The sequence below is a fragment of the Silurus aristotelis genome, assembly GCF_946808225.1.
Source record: "Silurus aristotelis genome assembly, chromosome: 10".
Taxonomy (NCBI): domain Eukaryota; kingdom Metazoa; phylum Chordata; class Actinopteri; order Siluriformes; family Siluridae; genus Silurus; species Silurus aristotelis.
Genome location: NC_139583.1, coordinates 27,620,567 through 27,646,047, shown reverse-complemented (window position 1 = coordinate 27,646,047; position 25,481 = coordinate 27,620,567). Strand labels below are relative to the sequence as shown.

General features: G+C 38.3%; 1 protein-coding gene across 5 annotated transcripts in view; it reads left to right on the top strand.

The window, feature by feature from the left end:
- The first annotated feature begins 596 nt into the window (after positions 1–596).
- The window catches only part of ptprq (protein tyrosine phosphatase receptor type Q), a 52,810-nt gene continuing 27,925 nt past the window's right edge, over positions 597–25,481 (top strand). For 4 of the 5 annotated variants that reach the window (XM_083552804.1, XM_083552803.1, XM_083552802.1 and 1 more), the window contains exons 1-22: positions 733–941; positions 2,364–2,477; positions 3,686–3,824; positions 3,908–4,165; positions 4,890–5,107; positions 5,736–5,916; positions 6,057–6,347; positions 6,584–6,868; positions 7,309–7,581; positions 7,682–7,942; positions 8,447–8,577; positions 9,809–9,938; positions 10,492–10,645; positions 10,722–10,828; positions 13,134–13,231; positions 15,812–15,977; positions 17,300–17,560; positions 19,080–19,240; positions 21,213–21,324; positions 23,975–24,201; positions 24,852–24,921; positions 25,022–25,221. In XM_083552804.1, the coding sequence (XP_083408930.1) occupies positions 897–941; positions 2,364–2,477; positions 3,686–3,824; positions 3,908–4,165; positions 4,890–5,107; positions 5,736–5,916; positions 6,057–6,347; positions 6,584–6,868; positions 7,309–7,581; positions 7,682–7,942; positions 8,447–8,577; positions 9,809–9,938; positions 10,492–10,645; positions 10,722–10,828; positions 13,134–13,231; positions 15,812–15,977; positions 17,300–17,560; positions 19,080–19,240; positions 21,213–21,324; positions 23,975–24,201; positions 24,852–24,921; positions 25,022–25,221 (3,882 nt within the window). In that variant the 5' untranslated portion in view covers positions 733–896. Of the gene's footprint in view, positions 683–732; positions 942–2,363; positions 2,478–3,685; positions 3,825–3,907; positions 4,166–4,889; positions 5,108–5,735; positions 5,917–6,056; positions 6,348–6,583; positions 6,869–7,308; positions 7,582–7,681; positions 7,943–8,446; positions 8,578–9,808; positions 9,939–10,491; positions 10,646–10,721; positions 10,829–13,133; positions 13,232–15,811; positions 15,978–17,299; positions 17,561–19,079; positions 19,241–21,212; positions 21,325–23,974; positions 24,202–24,851; positions 24,922–25,021; positions 25,222–25,481 lie in introns of those variants that run through there. The other variant, XM_083552800.1, reaches the window with a different exon arrangement.

Here is a 25,481-nt window from a genome sequence, read left to right as displayed (position 1 = left end):
CTCCACTTTTCTGGATAAGATGTTCCACTAGATTTTGGAGTGTGCTCATGAAGATTTGTATGAGATTCATTCAGCCACAAGGATGTTAGTAAAGTCAGGTACTGGAGTCCAGTCATCATTCACATTCATTCCTAAGGTGTTCAATAGTTTTGAATTTTTCAACTCTGTGTGTAAAGCACTGTCTTTGTTCACAGGGGTATTGTCATGCTGAAACAGGTTTGGGTCTCCTAGTTCTAGTAAAGGGGAAATTCATGCTACCACACCTAAAGCTATGCCTTCAACTTTGTGGTAACAGCTTGGAGAAGAACCACATATGGTTGGAAAAGTCCCAATACTTGTGTCCATATTAAAACTGTGTTAGGGTTCTGTAGTAATGATGCTCAGGGGAATCTTCTAAAAATTCCTTGCTTTAAAATGTGGTGCCTAAAGAGAAGGGAGGGCGGAGCTAGTATCCATGACAACGACTTACCTCGAGTATGCAACCCCTCATTTTATAGGCTACATATTACTAAACAGTAGCACGTGCAAAACAAAGCCCCGCCCCTTTTATTTATTATTACCTGATGAAGAGACAAAAAGTCATTACGACATAAAGAAGAAATTTGAGTTGGTTTAGGAGACACAGGCATGCAAGTGAAAATATTTTCTTTTCATCATGAGGAAGGGAATGTAAAATATTCAGGTGTGTGTGTGTGTGTGTGTGTGTGTGTGTGTGTGTGTGTGTGTGTGTGTGTGTGAGTGTGAGAGTGTGTGTGCAAACCTGCAACGCACTCACACTGAGAAGTTCAGGATTCAATTAATTCAATAATGAATCATAAAAAACGGTTTCTGGTTCAATGAGAATGTCTGGTTAAGATTGTTTTATTTATGGATTTTTGAGACACAGGATTTAACTCATGGGTCAAACGGTTCCTCTGAGACTGCTGGGGTTTCTAATACAGGTAATTAATTTCATCTCATCTCATCTCATCTCATCATTACAACACTGCATGACTTCAAATCTGCTTTGCAAACTTTTTACCTTCAAGAAATGCAAGGAATAGAGACATGTTGTCCTACATGGAAACCAATCACTCCTTTAAAGCAGATGGGTTGAAAACAGCAGGCATTGTGGAACACTTATAAAACACATCTGGGTGTGTGTTCAGGGCATTTTGGGTTACTTTTAAACACATCTAGTGTGTTGTTATATTTCTCCTGGGCAGATGTTGGTCTTGTATTAATGAAGACCTGCGTTACGAAATTCGAGTTGTGAAAAATGTTTCTGAACTTATTGGATTTTTAATCACGTTTTATCGTAGGATGCGCTTGTTATAAAAGATGGAGTTATAGTTCATATTGGACTCGTTTACACTTTGATGCTTCTAATCAGAATCAGAATACTTTATTGATCCATTTGGAAAATTGGCGGGTGCAGTTGCTCAGAGTCGAATTAAACTAATGATTGAAGTAAAATAAAATATAAGAAATGTAAATACATATTAAGTTATATATCAGGTGAAATGAAATAAAATGAATGTGTAGCAAAGAGTGAAACAGATGATGGAGTTATTGCACAATTGTAACAATTATTATTATTATTATTATTGCACTGCAATTGTTGCACACTGCACACTGCACACTGCAGAGTTGTAACTTAATGTTTCAGGTAAAAAAAAAGTTTCACTTTGAATAAAAAATTCTGACCAAAAAAATTAGCTTCGTCCCCAGCTAGATAATAAATTGTCAATTTTTTCAGAAAAAAATAACTTAAATATCATTGTAGTTGCGGTTCACGTTTCATGCCTCATGGGGTAATAAAAGTTATAAACTACCTGCACCATCGGCTCTTGAACATTTTCAGTGTCAGGACACATCTGTAAACACTAAATCTCACTGCTGCCTCACAAATCATTCCCTTTAACACAGGTATCATTTGGCTGCATTCACTTGGCTGAGGATTTCTTGCAGCTCCCTATGAACCTGTCCAGTGTACAAAACAGAGATTCTTCTAAACACTGCATGTCTTAAATTATTGTTAAGAACATCCCGGGTCATGGAAGAGTTGTTACCGGGCCGCAAAAAAAAAAGTGTATACTGTAGATATGCCACTGTGTTATTTATTGTGTTTTGCCCTGTGTACTATCCACATTATGGTTTTTCATGGAAATTAAATGTTAAATTAGCAAGAATATAAAAAAATATATATATATGATGAAAACTGGTTTACAAAAGATCTGAGACCTCTGCCCTTTATTAACCCCTTGTTCATATTACAATAAATACCTGGATTAGAATTCCAAGAAAAAATCTTACAAATAAACAGATAAAATAAGATTCAAAAATACAAAATATATAACCAGTGTTTTTTATTCTTTGCTCAGGTTGTAAGTTTTCATTGTCTGATTGGTTCAGCGTCTGTTCAAGTCCAGGTGAAGTTTTGCCGGTTTCCACTCAACCTTGAGCCCGATACGTTCTCACTTTTACTGGGGAATAAGGTATTAAAAACAGCACCCACAATACGGAAAATAGACCTGTTATGATTCTGTACCTCTGAGTATTGTAATTAACCTTTCAGGATATTTGATGCCCCTGTTCTAATTCTAAATGTGTAATTACATCCATGTTACTGAACATGTGTGAACTGTGAATAAAAGTTTTTCTACTTTTATAATGTAAATATAGAGTTTAAGACTTAAAATGCTCGACTTGGACTTAGAATGGTCCCCTTCCCATTTATCCGTGCTTAGGATCGGAAGTGAAATTATATAACGTACATGAATGATGTGCTATTAAACAGACCTGTCATATAGTTAACATGAAACTATGTACACAAACTATGCACTTAAGATAAAGTAGAGATACTTGAAATGTGGCTATATATGGCTATAATGTTCCTATTGTCATTTCTATCACAGGACTCTTTACTTAATCTACTCAGTTTATGTGAAAAGACTCTTAACACATCGATCTATTATTAGAATGATATTAATGAGTCAAACACTGATATCTATTCAAAATGATTATAATCCCAAAACTTGCTTTTTAACTACTTTTTGAAAAATCACAAATAAAGTGTTCGAGTCTGGAGTTTCTTCATTATTTATTCCTCGGCTTGCTGTTGAACTGATGATGAGCTGTATGTTGGTGATCAGTAGATCCACCAAAACCGGTTTAAAACAGAGCGAGTGCTCGATCCTGATTGGTGGATTGCTGCGTGATTGACCAGATTTTATCCTCATAAATAGAAAGAAACGACTGATTTCGCAAAATGGAGTCGAGTAAAAAGTCAAATATTTGACTTTACAATACAGTGAAGTTAAAGTAAAAGTCTCCCCAAATGGAAACATTTCAGTGAAGTACAGACACGTGAAAAAGCTGCTTAAGTACAATAACGATTTACATTTACATAGTACTGTTCACTACTGATAGACAGTAGATTGACTGAGGCACAAAACTAAACATTCATTATATGGTGGTAACATAATGGTTAAGGCAATGGAGAATGTATGAACATTCAGAATAATAGCTGACTTTAGCTGCCAGAATGAGAAGACTTGAGTTGACATTAAATAAAACTGCAATAAAAAAATGTGTTTACTGTTTTCAGCTTTCTGGTATAGGACATGTAAAAAACTCCCATATTCTCAAATACTTTCTACAATAACTCAGGTGTGCATCATGTCTCATATGGTCTCTGTATCAGGTCCTGAGCAGCAGTGTGGTGTGTCAGAGTGTGTGTGAGTGTATCATGGACGTTCATGTACCACAGACGCCTCCTGAACTAAATCTGTCTTTACAATCGTACAAATTGGACCGAAAGCTGGAACAAAAGCTCCTGCTGGGTGAGATCAGCTCCACACATTGCGATAAAGATTTTCTTAAGTGCGCAACTGATCGGTTTAGAACATTTAACGTTTCTCTGTAGTTCCTCTGCAGAGCTCCTTTCTGAAGGTTGAGGTCTCCACCACAAGCGTTGTTCTGAACTGGACTGACTGGACCAAAGCGCGCACACAGCACGTGTGTCTGGAGGGTCAATGTTGGACCCTTACATCTTCTCAATCATCACGCTTGGTGTCGGGACTCCAACCTGGAACACGATATGGCGTTACTGTGGAGCAGAAAACACACATTCAAGATGTCAATATCACACTCATACAGAAGCTTCAGCTAGCTATTAAGACAGGTGTGGGTACACACGCCCACACACGCACACACACAAGCACACACACACACATTCCATATTTTTTTAATTGAAAGTCTAAAAAGCACAAAAATAGAGAACAGCAAAATCAGGTCCCAAAAATCCAACACAAAAGCAGAGCAAAAGACAATCCACATCCCAAACGCAAAAAACAAACCCAAAACAACAATCTTCTCAAGAATTCAACAAGAACTTACACAGGACACAATAATGTCACACATCAGGCAAAGAAACTGAGCTCAAAGGGGAACTTGAATATCCTGTAGGTGATTGGATACAGGTGAAAACAATCGATAGCAAAGGAGGGACGAAGGGGCACAATGGCGACATCTAGTGGTGAAACAGAGGAAACATCAGGGAAAGAGGAACAAAAAAATGTAGAAACCTAACAGGACTCTCCAAATCCTAACACATGCACATGCTCGCACATTCAATCAGATATTTTAAATGCATTAAACTATTCTAAATGCAGAGAACCTTTACCTCTATATCTACACCGTCCTAATACCTTCCTGATACCTTTTTTCACTTATGGCATGTGGTATTCATATTATGGAGTTTTTTATGGGTGCCATTCATTCTGAAATTAGCTATACCAGGAAAACAGTCTTTTGTACAACCAATCTGATGTTCATATTCAGATCCACGCTAATCCTACTGTGTATTATTCATATCTCTGACTCAAATCCTCACTGTGGTCCTGCAGGCCGGTGTCCTGTAGGCTGGAGAGCAACAGGGTGGAACTGTTTCCGGGTCAGACAGGATGTAAGGACATGGTCTGAAGCACAGCGGGTGTGTGAGAGCGCTGGATCAGGAGTCCACCTGGCGAGTGTGAAGACGGACACTGACTTTTTGTCTCTTTCTGCCAAACTGCACTCCCACAATCACCTGGTGCTGCTGTGGACCTCTCTGAATGACCGAGGGGTATCTTTCTCTTTCTATCTTTTTCTCTCTCTCTCTCTCTCTCTCTCTCTCTCTCTCTCTCTCTCTCTCTCTCTCTCTCTCTCTCTCTCTCTCTCTCTTTGTCTCTCTCTCCCACACAAACACACACACACACTTCTGCAGCTAAATTATTGAGCTAGACATTAAACTCTTGGAACTTATTGATATTGATAGTCAGGGCTGCAGAAAGCTTAAGACTATGTGCATTACACATTGAGTCCCACTTAGCTGTTATAAGAACCTTCACTCTTCTGGGAAGATGTTCCACTAGATTCCGGAGTGCTCTTGTGGAAATGTTTGTGCTCATTCAGCTACAAGGGTGTTAGTAAAATCAGGTACAGATGTTCAGTAGGGTTTAGAGCTCTATAACTGGAGATCTTTTACTCCAACCCATGCACAGCAGGGATGTGATTCCCCATAACAGGCTGCTGTGATTCGCATTTCTATGTATGGCCAACGATATGATAAATTAAAGAAACACATAAAGCGATACAGTAAAGTTTTCTGCGAAAAGACATTTATTTAGCATAGATGTAAGGAGTCTCCAGTGTCAGCACTTTGTTAGCAGAAAGATAAAAGAGTCGTGGTTACCGTTTGTGTCTCTCGACAGGAAGAAGGTCGTCTGTACTGGGCTGATGGCTCTGAATATAATCTGAGTGTTGCTGTAATATCATCGCTCTCAGCCAATCAGACGGACTGTTTTGCCCTTCAGAGGAACGCCACAGGACCAGGCTACTTCTTCACCTCTCTACCGTGTGATGTTCAGCTTCCCTTCCTCTGCCACATGACATGTGAGTAACAGATCGAGAGAGACAAAGAGAGGAAAAGAGGCTTACAGTGTGTGTGTGTGTGTGTGTGTGTGTGTGTGACCTATGTGTGTGTGTGTGTGTGTGTGTGTGTGTGTGTGTGTGTGTGTGTGTGTGTGTGTCAGTGTTACAGGAGTCTTTCTCTGCACTTTATGTGGACAGCGTGCAGGAGACTAAAGCAGTCTTCAGCTGGTCAGACAATTCGCAGCTCCTCTCAGCTCTTGGCTCAGTGATCAGCCTGTACGTTTGTGATAAATCCGGTAGTCGAGTGTTCACACACACTCTGGTTGGACACACACTGAATAAGACGTGTGTGCATGGACTCTCACCTGGACACATCTATGACGTCTCGCTCCACCTTACACACCCTGGTGGAGCGTCTCAAACCCTCGGTCCTGTTTTCTTAGTTAAAACCAGTGAGTGCAAACACACGCGCGCACACACACACACACACACACACACACACACACACACACACACACACACACGCACAAGTTCTGCATTTTTCTTTTGTTTTCAAGTTTTTATATTCTTTATGTATATTTTTAGCTTATAGTCAAGAACTAACTAAAAAAATACATAAACAAGTACATGAATAAATAAATAATTGCCTGTTTTTATTTATTTTTTTACAATATATATTTTTTTACAGGACCAAACCCTCCACAGAACATCACCATAACAAATATCTCACCCAGTCAGATTGCACTATGCTGGGCTGCCCCTGATTCTACCCATGATGCTTTGTTTGAGCAGTACTTCCTGCACTGGATGGAGGTAAAGTCTGGAAAAGGGTGGAGCTTGTGGTTGAACAGAGGAAATCTCAGTGCTGTGATTGGTGAGCTGGAAGCTTATCATGTGTACAGAATCAGTCTGGTGTCAGTCACAGCAGAGGGGATGGAGAGCTATGAGGCCACACCCCTGGTTGTCTACACAGGTAAGATCTGCCACCATCTGGGCTAAGTGGTATCTTAGTAGTCACTATGCCTAAGGGTTCCCGTCAATGTAAAATGTCACCATATTTATTGGCACCCTGTAAAAAAGAGCATGCAATGAGTGATATTTTGAGATTAAACATACAGGGTCCATATTTTACCTTTGAAATTTTAACCCTTCAGTTTAAGACTTTTACAAAAGTTTTTAGTTAATTTTGAACTCATGGTTTGTACGTATATGTGGTGCAAAGATTCTGCCAGTTCTGTTGAAGGGTGCCAATATTTTTTGGATCTGACTATATTTGTGTTAGATTTTATTGGGACATCAAATTTTATGCTTTTCAGTCGCTTTAGTTGAATTCGATGTGTGTGTGTGTGTGTGTGTGTGTGTGTGTGTGTGTGTGTGTGTGTGTGTGTGTGTGTGTGTGTGTGTATGTTTTAGAGGTTAGTCCTCCACACAGTATTTCAGTATCAGATATCGGAACAGAAAACATTACTGTGTGCTACAAACAGCTTGATGACGAAAAGGATGCTAAGTATCACATCCAGCTACGGCCACAAGCTCTACATCAGGAGCACTCTTCAAAACCCGGGGTAAATAGCTCAAAATGTACTACATTTACCAAGCTTGTACCTGGTGAGACATATGATGTGGGCGTGGCTATAGAAAGGAGCAGAAACAGGAGCCAGGAGAAAACACTACAAATCACACTAAGTAAATATCTAAGTTTCTAAGTTTCTTTTATTCAATTTTTTCCCATGTGTTATTGCATAGACTGACTCAAAGGCTACGTCTGTTCGTCTGATTATTTTAGAGCCGGAGATGGTCAGAGACGCCGTCCCATGCGCAGTGGACACGGTGTCTGTGCTCCTGTTTGTCCAGATGCCTACGAGTGGTGTTTATGATGGTCTTGCTGTGGCTTATAGTGGGAACCGCACCTGGATTCCGATGTCCAGGGAGACGAGTAAAGCAGTGGTGGGAAATCTGATTCCGGGAACAGTGTATTATTTCCAGCTGCTTGTCACCAGCAGAGGTGTGAGCAGTGACGGCTTCAGTTTGCTCCCGGTCAGAACCTGTGAGTGAACGAGGAGCAATATGGGATGACCTCCTCGCTCATACATGTGGATGTGATTTGTATTCACTTTACAGGATCTTTAGTTAGAAAAAAAAAGTAAAAAAGTGATAATGCAGTAATCTTTAAGATTAGCTTAAAGCTCCTAGTTTTAAAACCATAATGACTGTAAAAGACTGTAGAAAGAACATTACTTATAATCTTACACTCCAGTGCTCATGTTAGTTCTCACTCTCCAGTGTTCGGTAATGCTTAGGGATTTATGATCACACTCTTGATGTCACCCATATGAGGATGGATTCCCCTTTTGAGTCTGGTTCCTTACAAGGTTTCTTCCCTATAACATCTAAGGGAGTTTTTCCTTGCCACAGTCGCCACGGCTGCTCATCAGGGATAAATACACACCATTCACCTTCACTGTTGATTTCCGTAAAGCTGCTTTGAGACAATGTCTGTTGTGAAAAGCGCTATACAAATAAACTTGACTTGGCTTGTATGTGTGTAAAGGTTTGGCGCCTCCAGTGCATGTGCGTGCCGGTGTTGTGACAAACAGCTCAGCAGAAGTGCTGTGGGATAGAGCACAAGGCCATGAACACACGTATGAAGCCCTTTGCATCGGCTGCACTGACACCATCAAGGTAGGATCTATTGTAGGATACGTTGCCAGTTCAGTCAAGATTCAAGACTTTTGTTTTCACAAATATTAACGTTATATTGAGAATACGACTTGCAAATCTAAAAAAGAAAAGAAAGTATAAAAAATAAGAGAGAAATATGAGAAGAATGAGAAAATAACAGAAAATAAGAGAAGACACGGTAAAATAATTAAGTGGTATTTAAAAAATATTTTGGATGTGCAAAAGGAAATACATAATGATTAACACTTAACAATAACAGTACATAAATAAGCACGTACTAATATATAAACCAAATGTTACTTTATTTTTAAATAATAAAGAGTTAAGGCACACAGTGGTGTGAGAATGTGTTCCCGATTTCTTATTCTTTTGCATGTTTGTCACATTTTTATGTTTCAGATCATCAAACTAATTTGAATATAAGTAAAAGATAACACAAGTGAACACAACATGCACTTTTTAAACTTCATGGCAAACACTTTTTCACACCACTGTATACTAATCCGGAACTAATCTTCACTACACCACGATTTATGTGTGAACAACAGCTACCTCAATTACATGTTAATACATATTTGTTAATTAATAAAACACTTTAGGTTAGGCCAAATGCAACTTGCTGTATGAGAATGAATATAAATTGAAAGTACATTATTTACATACATTACCAATTGATAATGATGAAATATTTTAAATAATGCACTTTTTATTCATATTCTTTCCCTTGATTAGTATATGCCTTAATAGTGATATTAAGTGTTACCACAAAATGTAATGAGGTATAACAATAACAAACCAAAAACAGTAACAATGACAATACAAGGTGTGTGTAAATGCAGAATGAACATGAGTATGACGGTAAAAGTAAACTGAACATAAGAGACGTATGGGATAAGTGAGATGTTCATGTTCGCATTAAGAAGTCTGATAGTTTATGGGAAGAAGGCCATCAGACAGCGGAAGCTCTTGTCCGATGGCAATGGATCTGAACAGGTAGTTACTGGGATGATTCGAGTCTTTGATAATCTTAACAGCCCTGTTTCTTAATCAACCGATGTATATATCCTGCTGAGAATGTAGAGCAAACCCTGAGATGTGCTTTGCTAAATACTCGACTGAGTCAGAATGCTTTCTAAAGCCAGCAGGTTTTCAGGATTACAAGCAGTAATAATTGTAGCAGAGGTCCATGAACGCAAAATTGTGTGTTTTTGAATGTGATTGTGTTTTGCAGGTGCAAAAAGTGTCCCAGACTCGGGTGGTATTTCATGGTTTGATCGCAGGAAAGCGGTGTAACATCTCAGTGCGTACAGAGAAGGAATCTTTTAAAGACAGCGCACCTGTTTTTATTACAATCAGAGTTTGTATGTACACACTAACACACACATGCACACACACACACATGTCTACAGGCACACACACCTTTTCAGGTGTATCATCATCAGACAACGTGCATAAGTATGAGAAATGATCGTGCATACTTGTGTGTGTGTATGTATATGTGTGTGTGTTTGTGTGTGTGTGTGTGTGTGTGTGTGTGTGTGTGTGTGTGTGTGTGTGTGTGTTTGTGTGTGTGTGTGTGTGTGTGTGTGTGTGTGTGTGTGTGTGTGTGTGTTTGGACCCAATATCATTATTACACTAATGTATCTCAAGATCTTTTTTTTATAATCAATTTTTTTTATGTTTTTAAATAACATTCAGCTGATTTACTATTATACCAAAAAATATTGTAAAATGTTCCAAAAAATTCCAAAAAAGTGTGAAAATATGAAGTAATTCATTGAAGATCAATAATTTTAAAATAGGAAATACTCTACTTTAAGGGGAAAAAAAATCTAACTTGTATTTTATTGCATTAAACACATTTTTTTAATTAATTCTAATTAATTGGTTTTCACCATCTCGGCTCACCACTAGTCCCCAGCTCGGTCACATTACGGCTTGTGCGGAGGACAGCGTCGTCTCTGTGTGTGAGCTGGAGTGAGGGACCCGGAGTGTGTAACTCTTTCATGCTGTCCATCAGAAATTCCACCTACAACCTGCAGATGAGGCTCAGTGTCTCTGATGAAAGGTCTGAACGTCAGAAATCTCATCCGTCTAAGCATTTTTCTTCAATTTCATTCTCTGAATTGAGTTTTTGTACTCAGGTGGTATAACTTTAACCGTCTTCCTCCTGGAACTGTTTACACGGTTGAGGTGATAAGTGTGAGTGAAGAGAGATACAGTTTTCCCACCAAAATTACTCTTAACACCTGTGAGTACACGTGCACCACACACACACACCGGACACACACACACACACACACACACACACGCACATCTTAGCAATTGAAGACACGAACTGTATAGACAAAAGTATTGGGACAACCGACTTTTCCAGCAATTTGTGGTTCGTCTCCAATCTGTTTCTATAAAGTTGTGTGTGTAGGATGTCTTTGGATTTGGTAGTTTAACATTTTCCCTCCATTTGAACCTGTCCTGACATGTCAATACTCCTGTGCACATAGCCAGCTCCATGAAGATATGCTTTATAAAGCTTGGAGTGGAAGATGTTGAGTTATATTTCTTATTTAATCATCTCATAATAAGGATTTCACATTTAGTCCCTATTCGCTGTTATAATAAGCTCCAGATTTCTGGTAAGATGTTTCAGTAGCTTCCATTCTCATTGGTGTAGATGATGTGAGGAGGCCTGGGGTGCAGTCAGTGTTCATCCCAAAGGTAGTGTTTAATAGGGTTTATAGCTCTATAGCAGGTAGAGATACAGATACAGTACATTGTTACTGTATTTAAGTAGATTTTTCTGGTATCAGTATTTTATTTCACTCCATTTTTCTTTTTACTTTCACTCATTAAATTTTTTGACACAAATATCTGTACTTTTTACTTTGTACATTTTCAAACCAGCTGTCAGGCTGCTGACGCGGAAGCAGATATAGTCCGATCATTGTCTTTATTGACTAGCAAAAAACAAAACACTCACAAGCCGAGGAAAACAACAAACAAAGACATCCGCTCGAAACGAGTTATCCATCATGAGCGCGAATGTCCAAAGCATAAACCAAAGTAAGCAAAGCCAGTCTGTGGGGGGCGTGACAGGGAGATCCCTGACACCAGCCTCGTTACATGATCAATATTTATTTCTTCTTACTGCGCCGTTTTCAGACCATCAACCGATTTCTTGTCATCGTACAGCTTTTTCAATCTACTGCTGGTGTATAATTTCCTGGTTTATTTAGTATTTCAACTTTTACCTGAGTATTTTAAAACATGAGTATCTGTACTTCTACTTGAGTGAAGGACGTGTGCACTTTTGCCATCTCTGATAGCAGGAGATCTTCCACTCCAACCCATGTAAAGCATAGACTATATGGACAATACTATTGGGACACCTGACCTTTCTTGCCATGTGCTTTGTTACCACAAAGCCACAGACACACAATTGTATAGGACGTCTTTGGATGCAGTACAATAAAATTTTGCTTGGAAACCCAAACCTGCTATGATATGGCAATGCCCCTTTGCACAAAGCCAGCTACATGAAGATCTGGTTTACATAGTTTGTAGAATAAGCTATTAAGTCTCCTGCTATAGAGCTCTGATCTCATCCCTACTGAACACCTTTGGGATAAATTGGAACGCTGACTGCACCCCAGGTCTCCTCACCTACATCAGTACATTACCTTACTAACACCCTTGTGGCTGATGAACACAAATGTACAGAAGCACACTCCAAAATCTAGTGGAACATCTCCCCAGAAGAGTGGAGGAAATTGTAAGAGCAAACAGGAGCTAAATGTCAAATGTGATTCCCAAAAAGAACATACCATACGTACTTATGACCTCAATATAGTCTTCATGGAGCTGGCTTTGTGCACAGGGGCATTGGGTCTCCTAGTTCAAGTCAAGGGAAAATGTAATTCTCCAGCATGCAAAAACATCCTATACAACTGTGTGCCTCCAAATATTTGGCAACATAACAAGTTTAGGAAAGAACCTCATATGGCTGAAATATTGGCGTCCCAATACTTTGGGGCAGAAAATTTTGTTCTGGTCACACAGGACCATAAAGATTTAGGTGTGTACGTGCATGAAAGTGTGAAGCAGAAAAATATATTTATATATATGCTAAAATAGAAATCCAAGAACACAAACCATAAAATGCCATTTATTGTGATTATTTAAACTAAACAAGATCAATTTCATAATTTAAACAATTATCAATCAAATTAAATGAATGTTCTTAAATGGTTTGTACTGATTTTTTAATACCCTTCTTTATAAAGTACTGAATCCCTCATATGAAATAAAGCTTTAGGTCAAGTTTTACTTTCCAAAAAATCCGATTAAAATAAAAGTATAGAAATGTTTAAGTATAAAGTATATCGTTTATAAAAACCATTATATGTCATTTATTTTAACAAGTCATACTATAGTCACATTGATACTATAAATCATGTTGTTTTTAAATGCAGTACATTAACTTTAATTACATTAACAAGGCTAGAGTTTGCTTATATTCATAGTATTAGATTATCCTTATCGTTTCTGTGCTGCAGTTCCAGCACCACCTGACGGCGTCACGTTTATTGAACAGGAACGGAACGCCGTGTACGTCACCTGGACACGACCGCAGGGACAAGTCACGGGCTACAGGGTACAAACACATACACAAACAATTTGCTGATTTTTTAATTGACATACTAACAGGAGTGTTAAAATGTCGACATACACTTTATGGACAAAAGTATTGGGGACAAATAGGGAGTACATGGGGATAACATTCTTATGTTTAGGCATCCATAAACTTCTGTACATATGGTCCATCAGTGGTGGGCCGTGTATTTGGTACCCGGGCCTTCAGTGGGGACGTACCAGACTTAATTCACCTCTTAATACCACCACTATCACGTCGCAATTATAAAAACTATCAAAACAATACGGAAACACAATATAACAACACGTGGCATTACAGATATGGAGGGTAAAAACTATTTTACTGAAAAAAGAAACCCAGTTACGACTCCAAACCTCTACTCTACAACCGCAACTGTGCACCTACATCATCTGGAGCAGTTCAGAATCAATATTTGTGTAATAACATGGCAAAAACATTCAAATGTAAATAAAATACAACTTAGTCGTCAGAGATGCAGACTCATAATGTGCAGCGCTCCTCAGAGGCTGTAATCCAGTGGTATCGCTCGTATTCACTGGTCTGGAAGTGGAGAACAAACCCTTTCCCGGGCTGAGACACGCTAGCTAGCTTCAGGGTTGGACAACCTCCTCACCATGTCTAGCTTTTCTTCAAAATGGATTTTTAAGTATGTCCGCTACCAAATCAATTTCTCTTCCTCCGTAGGCATAAAAAAGTCTAACTATGATGTATCAATATGTGCAGAGCTACAGACGTGTTTTGCCAGTCGAACTTAGCTGTACCAGTTTTACTCTGAGCAACCAATCAGAGGACGGAAAAATGCTGACGTTATTCTGGGCCAGATAGCTGCCCTGTGAGATGAATATGATCTGATTGGATAAAGAAACAGAGCTATGTATCAAGGACGCTATGGTAAAAAAAAAGGTCAGCAGTACAGATTCTAAAGGGCAGATTAGATTGACATGGCAGCACATAGAGACTGAAATCTGATTGGTTGTACTAGAAGCAGTGCAGAGAAGAGAAACGCTACGAAATGAGGAGAATAAACTGTTGTGAATAAATTAATACAATTTCATGGAACAAATATTCTAATTTACATTGTAAATGTAGGTTAGTGCTTCTGATAGTGTTTAGGCCAGCAGAGAAGGTTTTGCTGGCCCTGACCGCCTGCCACTGTGGTCCATGTAGATACATTATGAATAAATAAAACATATTTAAACCATAAAACATAGACAGAGGCTCAAACTCTCAAGCAGTCTGCTGTAAAGAGTAAATAAAAATCAGGAAAACAGTTAAAACATAATGTTAAGCAACAACTTCCAGCTATTAAACTCAAACAGCAGGAGAGCAGTTGAAAGAAAAAGTGTAATACATTTTTGTATGAAATTGACTTCCATGTAAAGGTTTTCCTGTTAAAAGAAATCAGCAAGTGTGTGTGTTTGTGTGTGTGTGTAGCATTGAGTGAGTTTTAGTGTAAGCAGGACACCTATTTAAAATTTCATAGTAAACGCTGCCTAGCAACAACTCACAGCCGAACCTGCTCAGGTTACTGACGTCCTCAATAATACACAACCCCAAACACGCTTTATACCACACAGCAAGAGAGAAAAAAACAAAACTGTGTGTGTGTGTGTGTGTGTGTGTGTGTGTGTGTGTGTGTGTGTGTGTGTGTGTGTGTGTGTGTGTGTGTGTGTGTGTGTGTGTTTGTGTATGCTTTTATACTTCACCCAATAGCCTGCTGAAAAAAACATCAGAAACCCTCACATTGTTTTAATGGTTTTAATGGCCATTATATTGGTTTTAATGAAAACAGTAATGTTGTGACCTTATGGGTCTCTGCTGGTACTGATATGTCTAGTGGATACCATCAAGAAACAGTATAACACCCTTAATCACTGTAGATCACATGTAGCTATCCTCTGGCTACCAATAGAACATTAGGACACCATTAAACATACAGATGCTACTATTTATTAGATTTCTTCGGTTTGATTCTAATAATTTAATGTATACAAACACACTCGATTATGGAAATCGTTTGGTAACGGGTTCAACGGTCAACAGATGACGGTTTTTAATAGTATTTGAAGTCGAACCGTTAGATTTTCGCTGTTCTTTTTTCTTTGTTCATCAAAGGGTGAAGAAAAGAGAAATGGACATGCTCTTCTGCCATCTTATCGTCCTTTAATAAGCTTGGGTGCACTTTTATTGTATGTCTGAGAGCAGGACAATTTGATTTAGTACTAGCTAGCATTGTTTTAGGTTAGCTAGCTTGTTTACCTCGCACTTTTCATGGCTAAACGTTTCCATGTCCTGTGTCATTATACTCAAATAATGTGTCTCAATTTAAAGCTTTGCTTTTAATGTTTTTCTTATTTATTGGTATTTCTCATATGTAGCCCTGTCTCAGGTCAACCTTATATTCAAATATACTATGTATATGTAGCTTATGTGTATAAATAGCATTGTAAATATTTATATTCTGGGGAACCACAGACTGAATCACACAATGGTAATATATTATTTTATTTAGTTTCCTGCTATACAGACAATTATTATGTTCCATCTCACTCCCTACAGTTGTTTTATGGTCTCAGTTCGGACACTTCTCCTCCCAAACGAGTCGTGGTCCACCGCAACCATGTGAGGATAAATGACCTCATCCCAGGAACTGATTATGAGTTTAAGATCCAGTCTTTTCTGGGAAAAGATTTCAGCCAGAATGTCAGCAAGAACTTCTCCACTAGTAAGAGTTTTACCACTGGAAAACTTTCACTCTATCAGGAATGCGCTGGAATTAAAGTATGACTGATCTATAAAACACTCATAATGTAGTGTATTCTGATACACTGAGGGACGGCACAGTGACTACCAAAAGCTACGGGGGACTGGACAGGAAGTTGTGCACGTGTGTGTGTACATTCTCACATTATTCTCTGTATTCCCAGAATAGGGTTCTACCTTAGTAATTAAGGAATTGGACCTTGAGTTCAAATCACAACCACTCCAAACTGCACTCCTGGGCCCCTGAGCAAGGCCCTTAACTCTATAGCTGCTCAGTTGTTTCAGCTTAGTGTTTAAGGCATTGGACTTTGGAGCTGAAGATCATGACTTTAAATCCCAACCACACCAAACTGTCACTTCTGGGCCCCTGAGCAAGGCCCTTAGCCCCATAGCTGCTCAGTAGTATGACTGACTACTATGAGACTAATGATAAAGGGATAAAACGTGGAGGTGTGCAACTATATAAAAGTAATCAGCCAAAGGGTGGTCTGATGTTGTCTGATGTGAAGCAAAGTTTACACAAGTTTACCAAAATTTTAACCAATGTTGATTATCTTCTAATAGTTTTTTTCAATATTTTAAAAACAGTTACTAAGAAACTAAAAAAAAAAAAATCTGTCTGATTGTCTGAAAAACCTTCTCTGATTGTTACAAAAGCACTGAAACTGGAGACTCCTTCCAAAAATGTAAATAAGTATCTCACAGCATACTTCACCATATCAACAATAACAGTAATAACAATATTTTTAACAATATTTAAAAATATACATATTATTTGTATTATTATTATTATTATTATTATTATTATTATTATTATTATTATTATGTAAATATTAGTATGTAAATTAGTATTTATGTAAAATAAAGAAAGTAAAAATATATAATATAAAAATATATAAAATTAAAACAGTGATGATGAAAATAATATAACAGTAATAAAAATATATATTTTTGGAGTGTTCACTATATAATTTACAATGAAGGAGCCGTTACCATAGAAACAGGAGTGTATTAGAAAGAGCACATTATTATAAACCAGTGATTTGCCTCACAGTTAGAACTACTTTCCGAGCTGCTCTTATAGGAAATAAATCCACACCTTATGCCGAGTCTAAACTGCAACAGTGACTGTTGCATGCAGATGTTACAGCAGCAGTGTCAAGTTTCACACTTTTGTTCCCCCTAAAAACATTTAACCCAAATAAATATCAATTTAATGTGACTTTCTTGTGTATTTTTTACTATTTGCTTTACATATATTTTGTTCTGAACCTTTTTTTCCAGGTCCGGCAGGTGTGTGTTCTCTCACTCTGTCACAATCCAACTCCTCATCCTTCACAGTGACTTGGGACGTTGCGTTCGGCCATTTCGATTTCCACAGGGTGAAGGTCAGTGACCGTGTACGCCGATGGGCGTACGACGTGAACGCAGAAGCTCAGGAATACACAGCGAGCAGCCTTCGGGACGGGTGCTCCTACAACGCCACTGTAGAACGAGTGAGGAACATGCAGACTGGGAAAGCTGCTTCTCTCACCGTACACACAGGTTGCACTGGTTTATGGACATGTTTCCAAAGTCATAACTCTGTTAAAATTTCTCAGTAAATATTAATAAAAAATTCATCTCTTCCTTTAACTGATTTTCTTTTCCAGAAGCTGACACTTAAAAAAGTCAAGGATAATATTCACAGTTTAGGTTGAACTTTTATGTTTCTGTGGGAAGAGGAAGCTCAGTGGTCAAGGCTCTGGGTTACTAATTGGAAAGTTGGGGATTTTTTTTATCTCATTAACTCATAACATGTTAATCCATCTTTTATAATCTCTTGGCCTGTAATTATTGATTATACATTTTTAAAAGCATGACATGGAATGCTTTAGGGCAGAAGAGCTTAAAGCCAAAACTATTATGTAGCACCTCAGACAATATTTTCTGTGAGTATCTATTAGTACAATTTAGACAAGGCCCATGTTATATCACTCCATTTCTCAAAATGGTCTGAAGCTGTTTAATAATTTCTTTATTATCAGACGTTCTTTGATGTGTGTACTTTCAGTGTTTTCGGTCCATTGCTAATTTTGAGTCACTGTAATCTATATAATATAATATACAGTGGAACCTCGGAGCTCGCGGCCTCAGCGCTCGCGACCTCGCATGCTCGCGACTCTCATTAAGATCTCACCAAGACCGGTCGCGAGTTCCGAATTTTCGCGACCTTTTGATACGCCCCTTCCAACCCAGTAAAAACCCAAAGAACACTGTACGAAATCGATTTAAATGAGTAAATAACACTATTTCACTCCATAACACTTAATTATTAGACTATTTTAACAATACTTTATGTAAATTAACAGCAATTACAATGCTTTAAAAAAATTAAGTACAGGTACAGTAAAGTAAGCAGTAGAGAAGTACAGTATAATAATACATAATAAAAATAGTTTTAAAGCATTTTTTAGACAATTTTAATGAGATAAACCTTGATTAGAAATGTTAAAACTAGCGTTTTGAGCAGCTCGCGGTTGCTCACGAGCCGATCTGAATGAGAGTCGGCGGTCGGAATGAAAGTCGCGAGCATGCGAGGTCGCGAGCGTTGAGGCTGCGATCTCCGAGGTTCCACTGTACACTGTATGGACAAAAGTTTGTGGCCATAAGATTGGTATGTGCTTTTTGAACATCCTATTCAACATCTAGGTACTTATTTGCTGTTATAATAATCTCCACTTTTCTGGGAAGATGTTCCACTGGGTTTTGGAGTGTGCTTTTGTATAGATTTTTGCTTGTTCATCTACAAGGGTGTTAGTGCTGATGTAGGTGAGGTGAGAAGGCCTGGGGTTTATAGCTCTAACCCATTGACATGCTGGGACTAGTTTGAGTCTAGTAGTTCAAGTGAAGGGAAAATCTCATGTTACCACATCAAAAGACGTCCTATACAATTGTTTGCCTCCAACTTTGTGGTAACAGTTTGGGGAAGAATCACAAATGGCTGGAAAATCAGGTGTCCCAATACTTTTGTATATAAAGTGTATGTAAAAGTATGTATCTTTTGTGCATGTGTATCTTTCAGTCCCTGCTATTCCCAAAGACGTACATGTGATCAGTGTGTCTCCTCGCTCGTTCTCTCTCCACTGGCTGCCATCTTCTGGATGTGACCAGCGCTATTCGGTCCATCTTACCCCGAACCACGGCAATGTGACCCTTCTAACTACCCCAGATGGACATATCCAGGTCAGCATGGCATTCATGCAGGGTCACGATGAATCACAATGGTTATGTTGTTTTATTTTTATTCCCCACACACGTATTATGCAAGTGCTCAAGTGTGTTGCTCTCGTTCGTGGCTTCATGTGCCAGGTGTCAGGTGCTCGGGTATCTGTATCAAGTGGGCGGAGTGTAGAATGGTTGGAGAATGAAGGTTAGGGAGAGAGTCAGAGAAAGAGAGGACCATTAAGGATTAATGACTTTTAGTTGTGATGGTGCAGTAGATGTTAGACGGCAGGAAATTTTTTCCATCAGGGATTGATTTGGTTCGTAGCTTTTTTGCGCTCTTCCTGCGAAGAGCCACTATGCCACTGTGTGAGCTTGTGCTTCTCGGCCTGTGTCTCGGCATCGGCAGTGTTCAGGTAGGCCTTGGATGCTGATCTGGGACCGGTGTGCCGTCTTTCTCTTCATACTGTGTGCGCTTGATGGGTTGATGGAAGAATCTCTGGATACCACCCAGTTTAATTCAGGCTGCTAAGATGAGATTTCTGTACGCATGCCTGTTTTTTTTATTTTATTTCTACAGGCTTTTGGGTACGTTACAATTTTCTTTCATAATGTTAAAGGGTCGATGTCATGAGATCTAATAACATATAGAACAATCCTTGCTAGCTAATTATACAAGCTTTTATTCTACGACTTCTTAAATATAGATGCATCTTGACCCCTGTTTGAACCCGGCACCCTTTTTACCCATTCTGTACAATCTGATCAACAAATATATCAATATTATTTTCTCTTGGAAATGTTTTGGCAAGTTTTTATATATTTTTTCAAAGATATACACAGAAGGTAGTTTTATAAAGCTAAATAAAGCTGTTTTACATGTTTTTTCATTTGATTGGTCAGACAGTCTTGCGTTTAGATAGTCAAAAATCGTCAAGATATTATTTAGATTGTTGTCTGTCTGTCTGTCTGTCTGTCTGTCTGTCTGTCTGTCTGTCTGTCTGTCTGTCTGTCTTTCCGTCTTTCCGTCCGTCTGTCTGTCTGTCTGTCTGTCTGTCTGTCTGTCTGTCTGTTTATATGTTCAACTAAAGCATAATCATCTATCTATCTATCTATCTATCTATCTATCTATCTATCTATCTATCTATCTATCTATCTATCTATCTATCTATCTATCTATCTATCTATCTATCTATCTATCTATCTATCTATCTATCTATCTCTCTCTCTATCTCTCTCTCTATCTATCTTATATTTTTACAAGTGCTTATTTCTTTCCTGCATCCAGGGAATTATCAATAATCAATAGTCTATATAAATCAGTTTTTTCCTATGAGTTGTCATTTTTAAAGGGAGAAAAAAGTTCTCAATTAAATAATTTGCCATAAATGTAGTATTTATTGTGCTTTTAAGGTTTTCTCTTCACTTTAAGTGTTTAGTCATCATGACTGAGGATGTGTCGCAGCCTCTGCCAAAAGACAGAAACTGTTAAAGACACATGGACTATTGACTACAGATCACCAGAATCCCTTCTAATAAGAATATTATGTGAAGCTAGTTAGATTCTCTGTTATAGAGCTTTATGAGGGCTTTCCATGGAGCATTTCTCAGTCTGAAGAATGATTGGTAGTAGAAGCTAGTTTGTCATATAGATATCTACCCTTTTTCATGAATTAAAAATTATGATTGTTTTTTTTGTGGATGTCAATAAGTTGTATTTATGAAGTTCAGCTTTATTTATAGGATTTGGGTATTAAAGTTCAGGAAGACTTTTAAATAGTGGTTATATAAATTATATATATATATATATAATTTTTATATATTTCTTTTTATTTTTGCATTGTAATTTATTCTAGTATTTTATTTGGGTGTGTGTGTGTTGTGTGTTGTGTGTGTGTGTGTGTGTGTGTGTGTGTGTGTGTGTGTGTGTGTGTGTGCGTGTGTGTGTGTGTGTGTGTGTGTGTGTGTGTGTGTGTGTGTGTTTGTTTCACAGGCAAATGTGTCCAGTGTGACTCCAGGAACACAGTACACAGTAACAGTCAGTGCAGTTGCCTCCTCAGGGCTAAGCTCTGCCGTGAGCCGCTCCATTACCACCACTGAATCACGTGAGTGTGTGTGTTCATGTTTGTGTGTACGTGTGTGTAAGAATGTGCGCATATTTGTGTCAAGTGTGTGGATCACTGTTCAACAGTTGCCCGTTTGTGTATTGATTTTGAGACAGAATCATCATAGTAATGATCAGAAACCCTTTCAAGCAATCTTAAAGCAGAGGTTAGTGATTTTCAGACCCCTCTGCAGACTTTGTGGGTGGAGAAAATTTCTGGGCCAGAAATCTGTAAAACTGAAGCCTGAAATAAACGTATGAAACGTACAGCAGTATTTTATATGGCAATGTTTCGTTGAAATTACAAAAATTTTCCATGTCTATATACACTTCCACGCATTACATACCGCACCTTTAAATCTGGATTTTTTGTCACAGCGCTCTGTGTAAACTGTGGGACAGTGTGGGCATGCGACTGCTTTTCTTAGGAGCTTTTATGTATTATTGATAAAGAGTACAGTTGGAGTGGTATAGGTTTCAGATTCAGCTGTTCTTTCCTCTGAAGTGGTTGTACCAGCGCTGTCGTCATCATGTGGCATTAGAGCTCTAACTGCTCCTTTAAAAACTGATCCTCCTGCCAGGCACTCTGTGAATGGACCATGATTCAGGACCTGGCAATGACGATCATCAAGACAATGCTCGGTCACACGATCGCACTGGAAAGAAATAATGAGCGATTGTAAAGCCAGGACTGCTATTCAGGCAATTAGTTACCTTTTTTAAATAATGCTGAGGGGTAATTTTTGTTGTTGTTGTTGAGTCGGAATGATGAATGAAATGTGTCACTTTTTAATTGGAACAGATTCTTTGTCAAATAACACAATTACCAGTAAAACAAAAGCATCCTGTAAAAGTTGTAAGGATTAAAACAGCATGTATAATGTCTTGTCTTACTCGTTAGTAGTCTGTTTACATGGATCAGGCTTTAAACACAAAGAAAATGATCTAAAAATATTATTTCAGACATCTGACCTTGCTGTGACCTTGACCCTTTTTGGATTAATTCCAGTTCATATACTGGTTTCAGTAATAAATCTTTACATTCAACCGTTTGTTTTTAATTACGCAATATCAATTAGCAAAGAGACAATAATGCTGGACAGGGGAACATGCAACCCATAAATGCAATGCCTCCACCTTGTGGAGTGGAGCAGGAACAGAAATATGTGAGTAATTGATAGTCAGGACTTTTAATAATAATGGAAATACATCAAGCATAAACAACAAATTAGCCAAAATGTAAATGATATAAACACATAAATTGTTTAATTCTGGTAACTTTGGGTATTGAATTCTCTAACAATTCTTCATGAGTTCATGATTCTGGTTAGAAAGCAGGATTAGAGGACATACATTATATAGACAAAAGCTTGTGGACACCTGAACATAAGATTTTAATGTGCATTTTGAATTGAAATTCCACATTTGCTGTTATATTAAACTTCGCTCTTCTGAGATGTTCCACTAAATTTTGTAGTGTTCTCGTGGACATTTTGTGGAGATTCATTCAGCAACAGGGGTGTTAGTAAAGTCAGGTACTGATGTAGGTGAGGTGAAGAGGCCTGGGTGCAGTCATCATTCTAATTCAAATTTTAAGTCATCATTAAAGTTTTATAGGTCTATAGCAGGATGGAAAGATCTTCCACTCACATAAAGCAGATCTTCATGAACCTGGATTTGTGCACAATGGCATTGCCATGCTGGAACAGGTCTGGGTTTTTTTGTTCTTTGGGGAAGAAGCACATACTGTATAGCAAAATGCGTTTGTCCATGTAGTGTAGGTTTTTCCTGTAACATCAGAACTATTTCTTTCAAGAGATAATAAGTGAGCAAATGTTTAGATCTGTTGTTCTATGGATGTTCTACAACTTTAAATGTACCTATAAATGGATAAGAAAGTATCATCTGTTGTTTATCAATGCAAAGTTAAGGCAAATCACTGTGTTATAGATATATGAGTTTGAACTCTTTACACATTGATTAAACAAAACATGCATTTGAAGATCTCAGGTGATTTTTGCATGTAAAAGGTTATTAAATGTCAGTTTTTGAACTAAAAAATAAAAACTGACCTAAGCTCACTTTGTACTGACTTTGAAAACTGCACTTTTTGCAATAATGCATATAAATCAGAGGGGCCTAAAAGTTCATCTATAAAAGGGAAAAGAATCGAACTCGATCGAGGGTTATGTTTCTTGAAAGTGCTGCAAATGTTCTCACCACCACATTTTGAGAAAGCTGTAGAATGTTTCATAATGATGATGAATATAGTTTTCTTTAAAAAACAAAAACAGCAGATACATTTTTCATTTTCCACTGCCGCGATCTTTCCATAATTAGCTGTTCGGTGTGTATCACAAAGTGTGCTGTTCCTGCACCTTGGAGTACAGGTTTGCGTAAATTAAAACAAGTCAAATTTATTCATATTCATTCAACATTTGATTTCAATTTCAACATTTTTCCCTTTAATGGCCCACAGACCCTAGTTTGGGAAGTAGGTGAGAGTATGGTGGCAAAAAAAAGGTCTCTAATGTCAGTTTCAACAGCATAAAATAACATTTGTGTGTGTGTGTGTGTGTGTGTGTGTGTGTGTGTGTGTGTGTGTGTGTGTGTGTGTGTGTGTGTGTGTGTGTGTGTGTGTATGTTTGTAGTTCCCCAAGCACCCTTTAAACTAGAAGGAGAGCGAGTTGGCTCGAATGGAATCCTCCTCTCGTGGAAGATGCCTCCTCCACCTGACAATAGCATCCAGTCGTTCGTCATCAGATACAAGGAAATGTGTCCACACCCCGACTCCACCTTCACTGAAGCCACAATGGAGCTATTCATCCCAGAAACCCTGCTGAACACACTCTCACCAGGTGCCACGTATAATATTAAGGTATCATATTGAATTATATTTTTATCACCGGCACAAAGCTGCTTTGCGACAGTATATACAGTAGGTTTGGATTGTCCACAGTATTTTCCGATGAATTTAGATCACATCTAGGATGTTTACAGCAAAGAATAAAATCGCTATATACAGTATGTGCTCCCGATACACTCCCATGTTAATCCCTTCTTTCTCTTGAAAGGAAAACACAACTTTTTTTTGCACGAATCTTGATTCAGTCTTGACACATGCTTTTACTTTCGCTGCTTATTTTTCAGTGAGAGGGTCTGTTTTATTACTGTCATCTTGTAATTTATTGTACAGGTGACAGTGAGATATTTACTGTGTGTTTCACTCGAATGTGTGGTATAAAGTGGACATACAGAGAGACTCGACTGTCTGTGGTAAAGTTGCCAGCGACATCCATTCCATTGATCTCTTTAAATTATTCACCTGCCCTTAATTATTTATCTTGTAAAGAGATCTATGGATGTAGGATGGATCCCTGAGTGTTTTTCATAAATTTTCTGTGCAGTGTTGTTTTTTTTTTTACTATTTTCAGTTCAGGATGCTATAAGGTGTAGAATGTGTTGTGTGTGTGAAGTCTAACAGTATTTTATTTATTATTTAGTTTTGATTCTACCTTCTCCTGTTAGGTTGCAGCAGTAAACAGGGCAGGAGTCGGACCCTTCAGCCAATCGCTTTACTTCAAAACTGCTGAAGCCCGTAAGAAATGTTTCGGTTTTTTATTTTTTATTTGTACCTGTACGTATTTAAGTGAATGGATTCCGTGTAACGTGTGTATTTGTGTGATCTTTTCCTGCAGCTCCTGGCATGGTGACAAACCTCACAGCTTATGCTCAGAATCAATCCACAGTGGTACTGACGTGGTCTCTCCCCGTACGCATCAACGGACTCATCACTAAGTTTGCAGTTAAAGCCAAACATGCCAGAACAGGACAGACGGTCCGAACTCTGGAGCTCAACGCAGAGGAGATAATGAACGGAGCTCTGCCTCATTGCAACGTACGACTGCATTCTGCACAACACAATTACATGGTCATGAGACAAAGAGTGTAATATACATCGATCAGCCATAACATTATGACCACCTGCCTAATATTGTGATGGTCCCCCTTTTGCTGCTAAAACAGTCGTTAAAAACATCGATCAATAACAGCGTTAACTTCTTCAGCAGTTTGAGCTACAGGAGCTCGTATGTTGGATCGGAACACACGGATCCTGTCGCTGGTTCACCACTGTTTCTGTGGGATCTCACAAGAGCT